General features: G+C 44.0%; 1 protein-coding gene across 1 annotated transcript in view; it reads right to left on the bottom strand.

Moving 5' to 3' along the window:
• The window catches only part of ZNF830 (zinc finger protein 830), a 241,606-nt gene that overhangs the window by 131,062 nt on the left and 89,936 nt on the right, over positions 1 to 20,608 (bottom strand). The window contains exon 5 of the mRNA XM_075271033.1: positions 1,290 to 1,371. Coding sequence (XP_075127134.1) covers positions 1,290 to 1,371 — 82 coding nt within the window. The remainder of the gene's footprint in view (positions 1 to 1,289; positions 1,372 to 20,608) is intronic.

The raw sequence follows: 20,608 nt of genomic DNA, 5'->3' as shown, positions 1-20,608 counted from the left end.
AACCTTCCCTGCCTTCTCTCTGGGAGGTCTGGCTGAAGTTACAGACGGCTCCCAGTATCAGCAGCTGCACGATCTCATGCAGCTGCTGTGTTCTGACAGGACGTACTGACACTAAAATAACGGTGGTACCACACACTCTAATAGCAGAGTTGTGGTGCTAGCAAAAAAAGGTCCTTCGACCTACGTAATCAAGTAAATTTTCCTGCACACACTTTATTTGCATTGGGAAAGTGTAAAGACTTATTTTACAATAGAACAAACGCAATTGACACAGTACAAAGAAAAAATTGAAAAAGGCAAACTAGATCAATCAATGTTTTGACGTTTCGGTCGTTAGACCTTCATCGGAATGGATCTAGTGCATAGCATGGCAGGGATAAGTGCCAGGACCCTGACACTTATCCCTGCCATGCACTAAATCTATTCCGATGAAGGTCTAATTTGGGTCTAGTTTGCCTTTTACAATTTTTTCTTTGCACTGTGTCAATGGCGTTTGTTCTATTGTAAAATAAATCTTTACACTTTCCCAATGCAAATAAAGTGTGTGCAGCAAAATTTACTTCTACTTGAGGACATACTGACAAGTCCTGTCAGAACAAGGCAACCACTTTTCGTAAATAGTCTGTGGGCGGTCCGGAAGTGGTTAAGGCTGTATTTTGTTTTGTTTATTTTGTGCCTGAAGTCAAGGTTTATTTATTTTCCAATTTTTTTTTATTTATTTATTTTTCTAAATAAATCAGTTTTCTGCATATTTTGTGTCCCTGTCTTGACTGTTTGGGTCCGCACCACTGCTTCTATAGAGCTAACTTCCCCACAAACTTTTATTGAAATCAAACATGGTGAGCCTAGCATGTGCCTAAATAGCAATACATGTTGGAGCTGTGCGCAAACCCTTTGAGTATTGGGCAGTTGCAGTATGTTGCCTTAGGACTGGATTGTTAAAAAAAAAAAATCAGATTTTTTTTTTTTAATTTTCATTCATAAACTTTACTTTGTGCTTTACTTTGTCTATTCCTTAAGTAATAGTTATCACTAGAGATGAGCGAATACTATTCGAAACGGCAGTTTTGAATAGCACACTCCCATAGGAATGAATGGGAGCGGCCCGGTGCACAGGGGGTTAAGCGGCCGGACGCCGGCCCCGTCCGCGTCCATTCATTCCTATGGGAGTGTGCTATTCGAAACTGCCGTTTTGAATAGTATTCGCTCATCTCTAGTTATCACTGCTTCTATGTCATTGCATATCATTTATATATTATATTGTGAGACAGAAAAAAAAACCAACCTACCTTTGAACAGGTTTTTCTTGAACTTCTGCCTTCAAAATAGACCCAGAATGAGAGATCACAGGTGCTTTGCAGTCATAAAAGTCTGAAACACGTAATTTACATTAGATTACACTGTACAGTGGTTTATGAGAATAAAGACCGCTACATAAGCAGTTTATTTACTCAGCAGAACATTCAACATAACTAGAACAATGGCAATACTTTCTATATATACTACACATTACTTTGAATATAGAAAAAAAGCACAGTAAGATCTCCATATCTATGGTTGCATGAACCATGGTTCACTTAAAGAGGTATTCCCATGAACATAACCATATCTATATTTGTAGATAAGCAAAAGTTGAACATTTTTGCAAATATAAGTAGTTAAAAGTTCTGCAGAGTTGTAAAGATTTTCTCTAACTATCTTAGTGGTGGCAGTTTGTTGTCTTGATCGGTTGCCAATGGATACGACCACAAATGAAGAAACTTTTTATGATCTGGGACTTGTCAGGAACCCATCTATGATTTTCTTATTGTAGCTGATTTTATTATTTTGCATAGTTTTAAAGATTGGTAATGGTTATCAGACAGGGACACTACATGTATCAGAAGATATCCTGGCCACAATCATGGCAGATTTTCTTACCTTAGAAAGTTCCTTCATTCATGGTCGTATCCATTGGCAACCGAAGACTGTGACCATAAGATATTTAGAGAAAAACTATAAAACTATGTAAAATGTTTAATTACTTATATTTGCAAAAATGTTTAACTTTTAATTATCTACCGTATATACTCGAGTATAAGCCGACCCGAATATAAGCCGAGGCCCCTAATTTTACCACAAAAAACTGGGAAAACGTATTGACTCGAGTATAAGCCGAGGGGGGAAATGCAGCAGCTACTGGAAAATTTCAAAAATTAAAATGGTCGGAGTTTTTGGGTGCAGTAATTGCTGGGTGCTGGGGAGGGGGTCTTTTGGTAGTCTGTTTCCCCCTTCCCTGAGCTTGAGGACTGTTTTTTTTTTCCCCCACTTGGAATTCAGCCTGGCTGAATATAGGGTATCTGCAGTGCTCCTATTAACCCTTTCCTGTCGGAACAGGAACACTGTAAATAACCAGGGTCGGACTGGGATGTCTAGGGCCCACCAGTGGAATTGTTTCTAGGGGCCCACCGCCAGGACCCTGCAGATCAGCGGTACCGAGACAGGGCGGTTAAAGCTTATAACATGTTGGGAGCCATGCTACTCACGCACTATACCATGTGCACTACATATACCTACTGCTACAGCCTGTATGGCAAGTGAACAGCATGGCTACTAGAAATGTTACCATTATCCGTAGCTGAAGTGTCCTGGAAAAGCTGATCTGCAGAGGTCCTGGCTGTTGTATCATCACAGATGTAATATTGATGGCCTATCCTAAGGACAGACCATCAATATTAGAAAGATGGATAAATCCTTTAAAGTGGTTGTCCAGGAATTGGAGCAACTCATGTGGTGGGAGGGAGGTGTAAAATAAAAAACAAATAAATAAAAAAAGAATACTCATCTGTCCTTGGCGCTCCGTTGTCTGCCGCCAGTGTCCATTCAGTCTCGTACTGGCACTACTTGCTGGGAGTCCTGCACCTCATGTGATTGCTGAAACCAATTAGGTACAGGAACTCCAGAAATGAGGCCATGAGTCCAAACAGACACAGGTGGGGACAACGGGGTGCGGGGGACAGGTGAGAAGGCTCTTTTTTTAAAAAAAAAAAATATATATATTTTTACACCTCCCTGGCGGCCACCACAGCGATCACTCCAGTTTATAGACAACCCGTTTTAAGGGGTTGTCTGGGCCAAATATATTATGGCCACTTCACTGGTCCCCCATAATGTATGGGATACAGTGATGGGGCCATTATACTGTGTGGGAGCAGTGATGGGACTAACATTGTGCGGAAGGGGGATGTTAAAACGTGTGGGGCATATTAAAGGTGTTTCCAGGGTTAAACTTTTTTTTATGGTCTATACTCAGGATAGGCCATAAATACCTCAAACCCCACATTGCAGAAACACAACGTCTGCGGCTACTACAGAAAAAACCAGCAAAGTGAATGAAATATAATGAAGTGAATGAAATATAATCAAATTTACCTCATCCACACACTGCAGGAAAAAAGATGTGGAACAGCCACAAACTCTAAAATGTGAGCGCTTCTAAAAACATGGCCGGTTACTTTCAGCTGCGCAATCGGGAGAAAGTGCGGGGAAAAAAACACTGTGGAAAAAATACATTGAGATTCGCCGCAATTTTTTTCCACAGCTATTTTTTTAGCCGCGTCTCACTGTTGGGCCTCATCCTTATTATCTCAATAGACTGAGCATTATACTATAAGGCTGAGTTCACACAGAGTTGTCTGGTCAGGAATTTGGTTCTATTGGGTTACAGTTCTTTTGGGAGGCTTTTTTGGAGGATGATTTTGAGGTGGATTCCTGACCAAACAACTCCGTGTGAACTCAGCCTTAGGGCTCGTTCACATCTGCGCCTGGTCTCCGTTCTGCAGGTTTCCATTTCCTGCACAAAACGGAGGCTGGAGACAGAAACCTGCAGGACTCTTTCATTTGAATGGGTGAGAAAGATGTCCGGCTGTGAGCTTTTTATGCTCTCCGCCATTAAACCGATTTTTTAAAATCGGACACAGAGTCGAACACGCAGTACTCTGTGTCCGATTTGAAAAAAAAAAACGGTTTTGCAGCGGAGAGCATAAAACGCTCACCGCCGCACCCGGTCTGACAGCTTTCTGTCTTCTACATGCAGAAGATGGAAAGCTGAGAACGGACTGCCGAACGCTAGTGTGAACCTAGCGTCAGCCTAAAGCCCCATGTAGCAAGACAAAGCAAAAAGCACTGCGGGAAAAACCCCGGCGGCAACACATCAGTTTTTCCTGCAGCGCTTATTGCAGAAACTCCGCAGAGGTTTCCTCTGAGGACTTTGTTTCCTTTAGGGTAAGTTCACGCGGGGATTTTTGGTCAGGATTTTGAGGCCGTATCTGCCTCAAAATCCTGACCAAAAAGACGGCTCCCATTGAAATCAATGGGAGCCGGTCAGTTCTTTTTTTTCCGGGAGCCGGTTTGTTCCAGCTCCCAGAAAAAGAAGCGAGGTGCTCATTCTTCAGGTCGTTTCGCCTCGCGATTCAGCCTGAAGACACTCCCTCCTCCCATCTAGTCCCATTTATTGGGCCTAATCTGGAGCAGAGTGCGTGACTGGAGGCCGGTGCAGTGCACCGGCATTCAGTCGCGGATACCCGATTTTTGGTCCAGAACCTGAGGCGGCCTCCGCCTCAGGTTCCGGACCAAAAAACCCTGTGTGAACTTAGCCTTATACCTATAGGGGAAACTGCAGGTGTTTCTGTAGATATAAGTGACATGCTGCAATTTCCAAAACCGCAACAGTTTTGGAAATTGCAGTGTGTCTGCCGTGTGTGTTTTTCTGCAATGTGTGGATGGGATTGCACTCACTGCGTTCAGTAATGCATTCGGGGAGTCCGCATGGGGACCCTCCCAGACTACCGAACGCATTAGCAAGCGGTGTGCAGTGAAAGCACACATAGACTATAATGGGGTCCATGTGCTTTCTGTGCGGTGTCCGCATACAACATGCGGACAGAAAAGTACTTCACAATCTACTTTCCTGTCCACATGACTCATGCGGACACCGCGCGGAAAGCACACGGACCCCATTATAGTCTATGCGGTCCGCGTACTTTCACTGCACACCGCTTGCTAATGCGTTTGGTAATCCGTTCGAGGGGGAGGGGGTTCCCATGCAGACTCCCCAAACAGATCACCGAACGCAGATGTGAACCAGGCCTTATACATATACCATATATACACACATATACAATACTATAGCGCACATACATTTATATACATTCATATACCATATATGTCATATATATACTTGTATGAATACTATCTACACACACACACATATATACATACACATTGTTATAGCATACTGTATATACTAACACATACCTGTATACAAACATACAGTATTCACACAGTATACAAGACACATACTTTACACAAATGTACATACATACATATTAAACATACAGATTTTACAAAGAGTTTACTCACCTATTCCAGCAGCAGTCGGCTCCTGTCCTCCCCACACGCTGCGATGCAAGAGGACTCAGTGTGAGGAGGAGGGGGGAGGGGGAGGAAGTGCGTGTGTGCGTGCAGCAGGGGAGACCTCTCACAGGAGAGCAGCAAAGCAGCTGCAGGTAAGTGAAGGGAGCGACCGTTAGCTGATGCTGAAGAAAGACACGTTGTCCTCCGATGTGTACTTCTTCAGCATCAGCTAATGGGGGCCCCTGTGTGTGGAGGCAGATGCATTGGCCAGGTGCCCGGTTGGGGCCCCTGGCCATCCCGATCGGGCCCCGACCAATGCATCTGCATTGGTAAAAATCAAAACTTTGTCAGGGCTCGGGGGCCCACCGGGGGATTCCCCGGTACACCGGTGGGCCAGTCCGAGCCTGTAAATAACCTATATTCAGTAGACTGGACACTTTCAGACACAGGGATATCTAAAGTGTATGTGTTTCACAGTAATTTTCCACTTTTATATGTATTCTAGGGAAAGGTGTGATGTAGAACTTTAGAAATATTTTTCTTTAAAGCTTCTTTTTTTCCCCCATTAATTTATGGGAGATTCTATACACTACTATTGTGGCTGGTCATAGACCCTGACCCCCCCCCCCCCCCCCCCCCACACACACACACACACACACACACACACACACAAAAAGAACTGTGCTGAAAAACTTGACACTCTCAAGTATATGCAGTACTAATTTAAAAATCGTTATATTCATGGGGGTACCCCTTTAGCCTGTTTTTAGTGATAGATTCATTTCTGCACTTAATGTATCATTGCAACTTGCAGAAATGGAAGGAAGCACAGATGTGATGACATCATGTATACTTCTGCCTATGATTATGCTTAGTGTGCCAACACATTTAATATGTGTACAATAAAAATAGATCATCATGTGTGGTTCTTTACCCAGAATGACTGTTGCATAGTGTATATTGCTTACTGTATACTGTAATGTCATCCCACTGTTTAGACAGCGTATTATCTATAAGAAAAACGTTTGTTTTGTACAGTGTTAGCCAGTGGGTAGGAAATATAAAAAACAAAAAACTTGAGCGCCTTCAGTAGTTAATACCTTTTTTAATGGCTAACTAATAATGAAGATGACAGATTACAAGCTTTTGAAGCTCAAGTGTATTATCTAGGATCAGGGGATAATGATATACATCAGGGAGAGTGTTTGCCTACATAGGCAGTACCGAGACTTACAAGTCCACATCATGATTAAAAAGACTTTATAACTGAGTCATGCATGATGTTAAGGATGCTGCCCTCTAGCGTACAGAGTGCACTGTTCTCCTAATTACATCCTGGAGAATAGATTTGCATATTTTTTACCGTGTATTATCTAGCCATAGATTTTTAGGGTCAGTATGGCTCTATAGTGCAGCTTATTAGCTTGTACATTAATGCTTCTTTTAAATGAAAAGGTGAAATTTATTGATTTAATAACAGAAGACGAAGAATGTTCTGTGTAGAGGTGGCTAGGATATATGGGGAAATTTAACCTTTCACACATGAAATAATGAAAAGAGTAAAGGCAATTTGTTCTATTACTGATGATGCTTCTTAGATTACAAAAGTTACAGTCACAATTCAAGTGCTTAGTTAAAGAGGACCTTTTATCAGATTGGGCACAGGCAGTTCTATATACTGCTGGAAAGCTGACAGTGCGCTGAATTCAGCGCACTGTCGGCTTTCCCGATCTGTGCCCCGGGTAAAGCACTATCGGTCCCGGTACCGTAGCGCTTTACAGTCAGAAGGGCGTTTCTGACACTTAGCCAGGGACGCCCTTCTGCCCAGCAGCACCTATCGTGCTGTACTGTGGAGCGGGGAGGAACTCCCCCCTCCCGCTCCTGATAATACTCGTCTATGGACGAGCACTGTGAGCAGAGGAAGGGGGCATTCGTCCCCGCTCCACAGTACAGCGCGATAGGCGCTGCTGGGCAGAAGGACGTCTCTGGCTAAGTGTCAGAAACGCCCTTCTGACTGTAAAGCGCTACGGTACCGGGACCAATAGCGCTTTACCCGGGGCACAGATTGGGAAAGCCGACAGTGCGCTGAATTCAGCGCACTGTCAGCTTTCCAGCAGTATATAGAACTGCCTGTGCCCAATCTGATGAAAGGTCCTCTTTAAAGGGTTTTCCCATGATCACAACCATATGTAAATTTGAAGACAATTATAAGTTTAAAAAAAAAAAAAATTGCAAATAAACATTTAGCTGAGTTTGAAAGCTTTCTAACCATTTTTGTGGTCATAGTCTATTGCCTTGATTGGTTACAAATAGATGGAGCCATGAATGCAGGAACTTTCTATGCACTGGGACTTGCCAGAAACCCAGCCATGCTTTCCTTATTGTGGCTGAGTTATCAGGTAAAGCTAGTATAAAGAATAAGACATTAGCCAGCCTATAATAAGGAAATCATAGTTGGGTTTAAGACAAGTGCTAGACCAAAGAGAATTCCTGCATTCATGGTCATATCCATTGTCAACCAATTAAAGGGGTTGTCCAGGATAAAAGCAAATTCTACCTATAAACTGAACTCCCACCCCCCACCTTACATCCATTAAAAAAAAAAAAAAAAAAAAAAAAAGTATAATTACCTATATACCTGGGGTGGTCATGTCAGCGCTCCAGGGGCACTTTCTGATAATCCAGTAGCAAAACGGAACGTCACCAGTACTCCCCCATCCCCAACAATACTTACATGTCTTCCTGTGTCCAGAACGAGTCGTCCTCTTATCTTCCAGACTGCGCAGGTGCTGGAAGAGAAGTTTAAGACATGCGCAGTTGAGATGGCAATCCATCTCATGAAGTCTCTTGTGGTTTACCAGTTTAACCTCTAAATTAGGCTGGAATGAAAACCGCTATCCAGGGTTTTGGGACATCAAAGTAGTATATAAATGATGGTAGTAGATGGTAGTATATAAGTATGAGTTGCTGCAGTCACCCGTGGACTGACTGACTGGTGATGGCCGTAGAGGATCAGTAGGTGAAGAAGATTGTGTAGACTGATGAACAGTGAAGTAAAAATTGGGTGGCGCTCTCCTCAAATGCAACGACACAAATGATGATTATCGATTCGTTTTTCGGGGTTTTGTGAACAACCACGTACCCCTTTGTCAGAGCTCAAATGTATAGAACAAGTCCATGCAGCAGGCCTCTAGATTACCATGTCTCACAGTTACCTTTGGTCTGTGCGCAACGTCTCTAGACTGCGCACAGTGGAGAGGAGAAGAGGAGCCAGTATCCACATTAGAAGCTAGATAAGTATGATGCTATGGGACCGGGGGCAACATCAGTGGCCAGGATAGGTAGCTTAGTATAACCAGGGAGGGAGAGGGTGCTAGTAGTGGTCAGGATAGCTTAGTGTAGTTTAGCTAGAGACAAAAAGGGAGGGGAGCAGTGACCGGGAGGTAGCGTGACAGGTACACAGGAAGTTACATAGTAGGAAGGTACACCAGTAAACAAATGCAGAACATACTACAAACACCTAGAAATCACTAAAACACTGCTAAAAGTATATGGGTGCACTTTTAACCCATTAATAACACTAATAGACCTTTATTTGTTGCAGATTTTGCTGCGTTTTTTTAAAATCCACGAACGACTACAAAAGGAATGGAAAATAAATAGGAAGTCCTTATACTTTTACCATCTGTTCAATCCACTCCTATTTATTTATTTATCCATTGTTTATTATTTTATATTCCTCTTATCATCCAGTATATATCAATATTGATTATGTATTTCATTCTCTGTCCAATATTAGAATATGCCCTTTATGGACTGTACCCTTGTGGGCTATCATCTTTTAATTGGTATTGAGAGAAGACTCGTGTGGTTCACTATCTTTTTATTGACTGAGACTGCTGTGGAAGTTGAAAAATATTAACCTCTTATTCATAATGGAAATTATGTACACGGAGCATGAGGGAGGCGTATTATGAGTGCCTGGCACTTGAGTCTACACCTCTTTCAAAGTTTGTGCCATCCCTTTGCAGTCAGAACTGATATAACATCACCACTCCCTCAGCGACATCTCGTGTACACAGAGTGTGCTATTACAGTCCTTCTTGGATAAATCTTGTTCCTCCTGCTTATCCTAGCCCAGCGATGGCAAACCTTTTAGAGACAGAGTGCCCAAACTGCAACCCAAAACCGATTAATTTATCACAAAGTGCCAACACAGCAATTTAACCTTAATACTGTGCGGATCCAGTATTTTTTTTTTGTGCTGAAAAAGTCAGCCTCGGCTTATACTTGTGTCATTACGGTACATCATAGTTACAGACCCGGCATACAGACACTGGGGTGGGTGCCGAGCCACAACATCGCCACGCTCTTATTAGGAGCATGGCGATGCTGTTAATTTCAAACTGCAGAAGTAGTTACGATGCTTCTGCTAGCAGGCCCGGCACGCAGACCCTGCTGCTGCGGCCCTGGTTCCCGCCCCGGTGTCTGTATGCTGGGTTTATAAGTATAATGACGCCACTCTGCTCCAGAGCGGTCACCATACCAACCGGCACCTCCGCTGTAACTTTTACAGCAGTAATGCCGGAGCTAATGCCTGCAATCCGCCATGCCGCTGGAGGGAGAAGGGCGCGGACATGACCGCTCTCAAGGGCGATCCTGAAGATAGGCTTGGCCGCACTGAGGGAGACCCCCTGCCGCAGACAGGAGCGCCGAGGGGAGCACCTGAATGGGAACCTCAGCCGGCCGGACCTGAATAGGAGCTGAGGCCAGCCACCGGCAGAAGCACTTCTGCTGGGGATTACCCTCAGCGCTTCTGCCAGCAGCCAGCTGCAGTTCCCCTTCAGGTCCGGCCGAGGTTCTCCTTCAGTATGCAAAAAGCAATGGTACCGCACACTCGATAATGAAATAGCGTGGTGCTAGCAGAAAAGGGTCCTTCGACCCCACAGCCACTATGAAAAAATGCTGCTGCACACACTAAATTGCAGGGAGTGCCATAATTTATTTACAAAAAATAGGTGTTACAATGGTTGTGCCATGGACATAAGAGAATTGGCATATGTAGAGAGCAATAGATCAGTGATTCTTAACGTTATAGTCTTAGGACCTTCCTCAGAAATGATCTGAAATTGATAATGAAGTAAGGATTATAAGGAAGCATAAAACATCATAATATATAATGGCTACAGCGAAAGAAGAAACCAAGAAAGAAGGCAATAAAGCAGAAAAGACAAAAATAGGGGAGATATGTATGAGGATAGGACACTGTGAGGTGGAGCTTGAGAGAGCTAGAGATAGAGCTGATAATGGTGAACATATACAGTCCTATGAAAAAGTTTGGGCACCCCTATTAATCTTTATCATTTTTAGTTCTAAATATTTTGGTGTTTGCAACAGCCATTTCAGTTTGATATATCTAATGACTGATGGACACAGTAATATTTCAGGATTGAAATGAGGTTTATTGTACTAACAGAAAATGTGCAATATGCATTAAACCAAAATTTGACCGGTGCAGAAGTATGGGCACCTCAACAGAAAAGTGACATTAATATTTAGTAGATCCTCCTTTTGCCTCTGGTCGCTTCCTGTAGCTTTTAATCAGTTCCTGGATCCTGGATGAAGGGATTTTGGACCATTCCTCTTTACAAAACAATTCAAGTTCAGTTAAGTTTGATGATCGCCGAGCATGGACAGCCCACTACAAATCATCCCACAGATGTTCAATGATATTCAGGTCTGGGGACTGGGATGGCCATTCCAGAACATTGTAATTGTTCCTCTGCATGAATGCCTGAGTCGATTTGGAGCGGTGTTTTGGATCATTGTCTTGCTGAAAAACCGGAGTTAGAACTTACCGGTAACTCTGTTTCCATGTAATCCACCATGACGGCTACACAAAGAGGTTGACCTCTGACCCGCTGTAGGGACAGGAACTGAGAGACTTTGTTAAATACACCACTCCCACCACCATTCACCAGTGTTTACCAAATTACAAAGGAAAGGTGCGAAATATAAACTACAGTATGTTGTCTTACATAAAGATATTAACTAGGGGGGGTAATTAGACGCCGTCATGGTGGATTACATGGAAACATAGTTACCGGTGAGTTCTAACTCCGGTTTTTCCATTACATCCACCATGACGTCTACACAAGGAGATATACCAGATTACAACTCCTAGGGCGGGATTACCGGCCGAAAGGACCTTACGTCCAAAGGCTAAATCACTTACCGAACCCAACCTGTAGTGTTTAGCAAAGGTCAGCGAACTAGCCCAAGTGGGAGTCCTGCATATCTGCTCTAGGGAAGTCTCCCGTCTCTCATCCCAAGAGGAGGAAGCTGCCCCAGTTGAATGAGCTTTGATGTTCCCTGGCTCTGGTAAATTCCTTAACAGGAAAGCCTGCAGGATTGGCACATTAATCCCCCTGCAATGGTAGTTTTGGAAGCCTTATGACCTTTCTCCAGGAGTAGGTAGTTTCCAGGTAGGCGACCACTGCACTTCTGACGTCCATGGCCTGCTACTCCCTCTCTTTTGAAGAAGTGGGATTTGAGCAAAAGGAGGTAGTTCTCTGAGGAACTCTGCCACTGCCTCCGGCATAAAATTTTGGCACCGGCCTTAAAGAATCCTCTTCAATGTTCATGGCTTTACCTAATGGCATTGAATCCTTCATCCCTGTCCTCAGGAGTGGAATTTCTTTTTGAAACTGATAGGATAAGGATCCATAGATATAATCATTTGCTCAGAATCCAGGAAGGATAGAATGAGAACCTTCTCTCCGTAGAAAAGATCTGGACACTGACCCTGCTGCAGAACAGGCAGAATGTATATAGGCCATTATCCGGACCTGCCCAAAATCTACGAACATACCCCTTTATCCGAACAGGCATAAAGTGTAACCTACATACACTATTATCAGAACAGGCCGTTTGCACAGTTGTCCGAAAGGGGTTTTATTCTCCAATCAATAGATATCTGCCCTGATATATCATTCAGTAATGGTGTTATGCATGCTATAGCATTATATACCGTTCAAAATGGTATTGAGCATGCTATATCTTTTCGTATATGCAGCATTCAATACTGGTGTATTGCATCCGTTATATACCATTCAACAATGGTGTCATGCATGTTATGTATGCCATATGTGCCATGCACACATATTGTTCAGTAATGGTGATAGACGTGCTATACCTATCTCCCCTATGGAGATCAGTACTCTGTCCATATATACCCTTCAGCAAAGGGTCTATATATGTCAGTCACCGCCTTCAGCCCTGAAGCTATACCTTTTAGCCCTGAAGCTACCCAGGTTAGTAAATGCCTTTTAGCCATAAAGCTATACAGGTCAGCAAATGTCTTTTAGCCATGAAGTTATACCCGTTAGTATGAAGCTATACAGGTTAGTAAATACCTTTTAGCCATGCGGCCATACAGGTTAGTAAATACCTTTTAGCCATGCGGCCATACAGGTTAGTAAATACCTTTTAGCCATGCGGCCATACAGGTTAGTAAATACCTTTTAGCCATGCGGCCATACAGGTTAGTAAATACCTTTTAGCCATGCGAGTCAGTAAATGGCTTGTATTCATCCAGTTAATTTTTTGCCTTTGTTCCCATATTGTTGACATGTCAAAGAGCATATAACAAGCACAGCCCCGGCACTCTGTAAGAACTCATTCCAAAATGGCACACCCTGGCATACCACCTTCAGCACATATTGTTCCAAAAGGAACCACATATATCAACCAGCAATGGTGTTATGCATGCTATCAGTACATATGACTCCACAATGGGATTAACCCACACCGCAAAGTTATGCCTGCCATATCTCACTTAGTATATATCATCCAGCACTGACATAATGCATCCATTACCTATATCCATATGTACCACTCTGTCTTTAACACAGCAGAATAGCCGGTTTTGATCAGGCCTCAGCCCTGACCTTACTCACCGCGCCCTTTTAGGATGTGGCAGGTGGAGATCAGACCAGACCAAATTTTAACTGAGGCCACGCCAGACAATGTTGCACCTGTGCAAACCGTTTTGTCAGAATCCCAGCTGGCAAGGCTTCACCTGAGATAAGCCTCTCACCTTGGGCGTTTCCCCCCAGCAGGATCTGCGGGATAATCAGCAAACTGCTACCAAGCTTTACTCCCTTTACTAGCAACTGTTATACACTAGGCATCCTGGGAATTTGCCTCTCAATAGAACTTTACCCTCTATGCTTTCCCTGGCTAAGCTTAGTCTTTAGCTCAGGAGAAGCCTCCTATAAGCCACAAGGTCCTACCCATTCTAAGGCTTTAAGAAAAATAAACCTACTTTTCCTTCTGTCATCCAGACAGGGCACAAGGCTAGAACTGGAGGACTGGACTTCTTTATACTGAAAGGCCTAAGTCCTCCCAAGTCGGCTTACCCGCTTAAGGGCCTTCGCTGTACTCCTGAGCATAGGGCTTCTAGAACAGGAATGCCAACTCCTTCCCACAAAGTGGTCATTCTCTGGGAGTTTTTAAAACACCCTTGCTCCTACGGGGACCTTCCGTCTCCGATCACAATTGGAGACTGGAAGCCCAAATTACACCCTGCCCCATAAAAGGGAAAAATAAATAAATAAAATTCTCAGGTACAGAGCAGCTGTTCCAAGTACTCACAACACCAAGGGAGCTGGAACAGCCAGGGGATCTGTGATCAACAGCTGTGCCTCAAAGAGCAACATGCTGGAACATACAGTGATACATCACATACCTTGCAGGAATGCCGCCTAGTTCACTCACCGCCCGGCATTCATCCCTTGTGTAGCCAGAAATTCCTTGATCCTGCAGTCTCAGCGGAAGCTGGGACGCACGCCACTGTGCCTGGCCACGTCACATCCTGGAACGCCAGTACGCCTAAGTTGGCCGTTCCTCCCCTGTGTGCTGGCCGAAGTCGGCATCCACTCTACCCCCTGCATTAGCCATAACAGACCGCTAGAAGGGGGGAGTTTTCCACCCGGGGGCAGGACGGAGCGATACCCCCGTGTCCTTAATGGCCCAGGGAGGCAGGCGCCTTTGACTATGACCGAGGGCCGGACGGTGGTAATACTTACCTATTCCCCCAGATGGAGGAGAGCCTCTCATTCCGACCCTGTGTAGGGACAGGAAACACTGGTGAATGGTGGTGGGAGTGGTGTATTTAACAAAGTCTCTCAGTTCCTGTCCCTACAGCGGGTCAGAGGTCAACCTCCTTGTGTAGCCGTCATGGTAGATGTAATGGAAATATCCATTCCCGGTGTAACTTCAACTTCGTCACTGATTCTTGAACATTATTCTCAAGAATCTGCTGATACTGAGTGGAATCCATGCGACCCTCAACTTTAACAAGATTCCCGATGCCAGCATTGGCCACACAGCCCCAAAGCATGATGGAACCTCCACCAAATTCTACAGTGGGTAGCAAGTGTTTTTCTTGGAATGCTGTTTTTTTGTTTTTTTTTTGGACGCCATGAATACCGCCTTTTTGTATGACCAAACAACTCAATCTTTGTTTCATCAGTCCACAGGACCTTCTTCCAAAATGAAGCTGGCTTGTCCAAATGTGCTTTTGCATACCTCAGGCGACTGTTTGTGGTGTGCTTGCAGAAATGGCTTCTTTATCATCACTCTCCCATACAGCTTCTCCTTGTGCAAAGTGCGCTGTATTGTTGACCGATGCACAGTGACACCATCTGCAGCAAGATGATGCTGCAGCTCTTTGGAGGTGGTCTGTGGATTGTCCTTGACTGTTCTCACCATTCTTCTTCTCTGCATTTCTGATATTTTTCTTGGCCTGTCACATTTGGACTTAACAAGAACTGTCCCTGTGGTCTTCCATTTCCTTACTATGTTCCTCACAGTGGAAACTGACAGGTTAAATCTCTGAGACAACTTTTTGTATCCTTCCCCTGAACAACTATGTTGAACAATCTTTGTTTTCAGATCATTTGAGAGCGGGCTGTCCATGCTCGGCGACCATCAAACTTAATTGAACTAACAAAAGTCACTAACGACCTGCTAACCGCCAAAGCCAAGCGCCATTACTCTGTCCTCCTCCTCCTCGACCTCTCCTCTGCCTTTGACACAGTTGACCACTCCCTCCTGTTAGAAATTCTCTCATCCCTTGGTATCTCAGACCTGGCCCATTCCTGGATCTCCTCATACCTCTCTGACCGCACATTCAGCGTCTCCCACTCGCACACCACCTCCTCACCATGCCCTCTCTCTGTAGGTGTCCCCCAAGGCTCCGTCCTAGGACCCCTCCTGTTCTCCATCTACACCCTTGGCCTGGGCCAACTCATAGAATCTCATGGCTTTCAGTACCATTGCTATGCCGACGACACCCAAATATATATCTCTGGACCAGACATTACCTCCCTGTTGGCCAGAGTTCCAGATTGTTTAGCAGCCGTAGCCTCCTTCCTCTCCTCCCGCTTTCTCAAACTCAACATGGAGAAAACAGAGTTTATCATCTTCAGCCCATCCTGTATGGCCCCTCCACCTGACCCATCTATCAAAGTTAATGGAACCCCACTTACCCCTGTCCCACAGGCCCGATGCCTTGGGGTAACCCTGGATTCCGAGTTATCCTTCAAACCACATATTCAAACCCTCAACACCTCTTGTCACCTCCAGCTCAAGAACATCCACCGAATCCGCTCCTTCCTCACCCCAGAAACTACCAAGATGCTCGTCCAGGCCCTCATAATCTCCCGCTTAGACTACTGCAACACCCTTCTGCATGGACTCCCGGCAAACACCCTCGCCCCCCTCCAGTCCACCTTAAACTGTGCTGCTCGCTTAATCCACCTCACCCCCCGATCTTCATCGGCTGCTCCCCTCTGCCAGTCCCTCCACTGGTTACCCATAGCCCAGCGAATTGAGTTCAAGCTACTAACGCTAACATACAAAGCCATCCACAACCTGTCCCCTCCATATATCTCTGACCTAATCTCCCGCTACCTGCCCACACGTAACCTCAGATCCTCCAACGACCTCCTACTCCGCTCTGCCCTCATCCGCTCCTCACACAACCGTCTCCAAGACTTCTCCCGTGCATCCCCCATACTCTGGAACTCCTTAACACAACACATAAGACTGACCCCACAATCACAGGATTCAAGAAGGCCCTGAAGACTCACCTATTCAGGAAGGCCTACAACCTCCAATAACACTATCACCGCACTGCCATCTGTACAGTCTCCCCCTCTCATTCTGTCTCTACCCCCTTCCCTCATAGATTGTAAGCCCTCGCGGGCAGGGCCCTCTACCCCACTGTGCCAGCCGATCACTATTAGTATGATATGTACCTGTATATTTTGTGAATTGTATGTAACCCCCAAATGTAAAGCACCATGGAATTAATGGTGCTATATAAATAAACAATAATAATAATAATAATAATAATTGTTTTGTAAAGAGGAGTGGTCCAAAATACCTTCATCCAGGATCCAGGAACTGATCAAAAGCTACAGGAAGCGACTAGAGGCAAAAGGAGGATCTACTAAATATTAATGTCACTTTTCTGTTGAGGTGCCCATACTTTTGCACCGGTCAAATTTTGGTTTAATGCATATTGCACATTTTCTGTTAGTACAATAAACCTCATTTCAATCCTGAAATATTACTGTGTCCATCAGTCATTAGATATATCAAACTGAAATGGCTGTTGCAAACACCAAAATATTTAGAACTAAAAATGATAAAGATTAATAGGGGTGCCCAAACTTTTTCATAGGACTGTAGGTACAGTAATAAGGAGAGATAACAAAGGTATGAAACAAAGCAACCATATAGAGGATATTGGCAGTGTATGGGTGGTATAATGCTGCCATGGATAAAAGTATGACGCGGAGGAGAGCATAAAGTATGACAAGTTGATGTAGTGATAACCGGTCAGCTGCACAACAGAATATACATCCAAAAGGGGGGGACAAATGGGCTGAGTGATAGCAAGTCTTACCTCAAAGAGGGTAGCCAGCCGATATGAATTATCCAAGGCATGCAGGAGTGTAGTACAGGGCTGTATTTACAGCCTAGAGTTTGGGCGGGACAGCCAGAAGGGGGAGGAACCGACAGAGGAGGGGGCATGTAGAGAGACTGCAATTGGTCCAGGACTGGAAGTGAGTGCGTTCCACCTATGCATTCCACGGTGGAACGTCACTCTAGTAGGAAATATAGTGTGTAATAAAGGAGGGGGGGGGGGGGGGTAAAGAAGAGGGCATGGTGGGCATGGTCCACCCCGCTACTGCCGGGGATTCTGCTCAGCGCATCTGTAAAGGCCTGCAGTGCTTTTCTTTTGCAGGCTGCTCTATGCATCCTGCAAAAGAAATTACAATTTTTGCAATGTACTGCAATGCATTAGCATTGCAATGCATTGCATTAGTGATCAGATCCCCAGGGCTTCAAGACCCCTAGAGGGTCTAATAAATGCAAAAAAAAAAAAAAAAAGTATTAAAAATTCAAATCCTCCCCCTTTCCTTAGAACACATATAATTAATAACTAATTATTAACACTGTGAAACACATACATGTTAGGTATCTCTGTGTCCAAAAACGCCTGCTCTACAAATCTATAAAAATATTTTTACTGTACGGTAAATGCCGTAGCGGGAAAAAAAGTTGTCTAACTGCCCCTTCCCGGAGAATGGGTATTCGGCCTGACCACAGCCAGGCTAAATATAGGGTATCTGCAGTGCTCCTATTCCGTTGGGAAGGGGTTAATAGCACTGCAGATATCCTATATTCAGCCAGGCTGAATTCCATATGGGGGAAAAAAAAAAAAAATACAGTCCTCAAGCTCAGGGAAGGGGGAGACAAACAAACAAACGAAACACCCCCTCCCCTTCCCCAGCGTCTACTACTAAACCCAAAAGCTCCAGCCATTTTAATTTTTGAAATTTTCCAGTAGCTGCTGCATTCCCCTTCTCCCCCACCCCCCCTCGGATTATACTACTTGAGTCAATAAGTTTTACCAGTTTTTTGTGGTAAAATTAGGGGTCTCGGCTTATATTCGGGTCAGTTTATACTTGAGTATATACGGTAGTTCTTTCCTTATAAATAATAGCTTGCCTTAAGTATAATAATTCCCTCTTATAGTAGCCCCCTTATAAATAGGTCCTCCCTTATACAGTGCAGACCAAAAGTTTGGACACACCTTCTCATTCAAAGAGTTTTCTGTATTTTCATGACTATGAAAATTGTAGATTCACACTGAAGGCATCAAAACTATGAATTAACACATGGAATTATATGCTTAACAAAAAAGTGTTGATAAGGAAATCAATATGAAATCCATATATGTTAATGCATATTCATCTGCCCTGTCCCTTTAAGCTAGAAATATAAGTTTTCCTCTGAAACACTAGTTCTCTAAGTTGTCTATGACCCATGGACCCATTTAGCAGAATCAGAGTAATAAAGTGTCTGGAAGAAAATTGATAAGTGGGTGATTAAATATGATTAGGGAACAAACACTGTTGAGCATTGGGAAAAATAGAACATTAAATAAACTTTGATATATCACACGGTTGGGTGACTAATATGCACTTGATCAACCTCATTAGGTGAGAACGGTAGTTAGGATATTCATGATGATAGGGAAATTAATACATTCATATATATTCCCTATATGTGTATACATTCTTTCAATAACTTAAGCTGGTAACATGCCTCTCCATGTCAGCCTGACCCGTCGTCCATATTAATCAGAATATTTGCAGACATAATGCTGCACCCTATAATAAACCAGATCATAATAAAGTCATAAACTTCTATTAATACAGTTCAGATAAAATTAACAGTAGCGAGTCATTGGGACTTTGCCTTGTCACGTAACACGATGATTTCAGCTAACATTACTTCATGTGGTTTGATGGAATTTACCTTTTTGCAAAAATTGTCATTGGATATTAAAATTGCTTATTCATATGTACGCCCACTCCTTTGGGTTTAAGAGGAGATAATGTGTTCAATAAACTTTATGCTTTTGCTCAGATTCAACTTGTTTCTGTGTCATTGCATCACTGACGCTCCGGAGTGTGACGTAATTTGGAATCCACCCAATATACCGATTGGTCTGACTTCAGGACCACCCTAACAAGTGGCGCCCAACGTGGGGCCAAGATAACGCAGAAGGACGCCAGTACCTGCAGACCTGGCACCATAGACAGCAGACGGAAGGAATCACAGACTTCTAAAACACCGGTGTAATAAGGTAAGAACCATTAGATTCTTACAATATTCTTGATCTCTGTGCTTCCGCCATCCTCTGTTAATAATCCAGTTCTGAAGGGTACGTTATAGACTGTCTTTCTGCATATCTGGTCCATTTTTGTGGCAAAGAACTGTAGTATATCATTCATGATTCTGGAAAGTATATTAGGTTGGATATTTCTGTGCTGCTATTTTTGTTTTATGTGAAGTGATTGACGTGTGATTGTGCATAATTCTACTCAGAGGGTATGGAATGGTCTGTTGGGGTCTGCCGTAAAGACTAACTCTTCCTGCGATCAGACTGGCGTGTCCGGTGGATCAGGGAAGAGCGCCCCTGACGGTTGGTCTCGCATACCAGATACCTCCTCTGGGAGACTGTTAGAGCGTACAAACAAAAGTCTGTTTTTGTCTGTCTCCGGGATTGGTGGTCCAGGACACACAACAGAACTACCTCACATGATTTCAGGAGAATTTGAAAGGGTTTGGGTCATTCTTGTATGTTTAGCATTAGCTTGCTTCACCCTCTGGTTGATATATAGAATCTATTGTTATGCAAAAAGTAGCCTGATATCTGTACCGTATCTAACTCCTCGGGCGGTGATTAGCGACTGGAGAGTGACTGAAATTTAGGAAGTCACAAATGGCCAAAAAGGATCGCTGACTGTTCTTGGACCCAGCAGCACTGTGGGTGCTACTGGATGGAAGAAAAGGCCTGGAGTGGGAGTTGGATCAGGAGGGTACAGTATAAAAGGCATCTTGTAGAGTACGGTAGTGGTATACAGTACTGAGAGACACAGAGGTTTATATTTCAACCAGAGGTGGGCATAGAGGAAATTGCAAACATGGGAAATGTACCTAGCCAGCAGGAACCTGAAGGGGTTAAGGCTTGTGAGATAGTGATAAAAAGGAAAGGAAAGTTGGCAGCGAAGCATTCACGTAAGTTGTTGGAAGGATTAGGAATGGCTAATGATCCACTGGATGACTC

Source organism: Leptodactylus fuscus, chromosome 4 (assembly GCF_031893055.1).
Source record: "Leptodactylus fuscus isolate aLepFus1 chromosome 4, aLepFus1.hap2, whole genome shotgun sequence".
Lineage (NCBI taxonomy): Eukaryota > Metazoa > Chordata > Amphibia > Anura > Leptodactylidae > Leptodactylus > Leptodactylus fuscus.
This window is presented reverse-complemented; position numbering and strand designations above follow the sequence as displayed.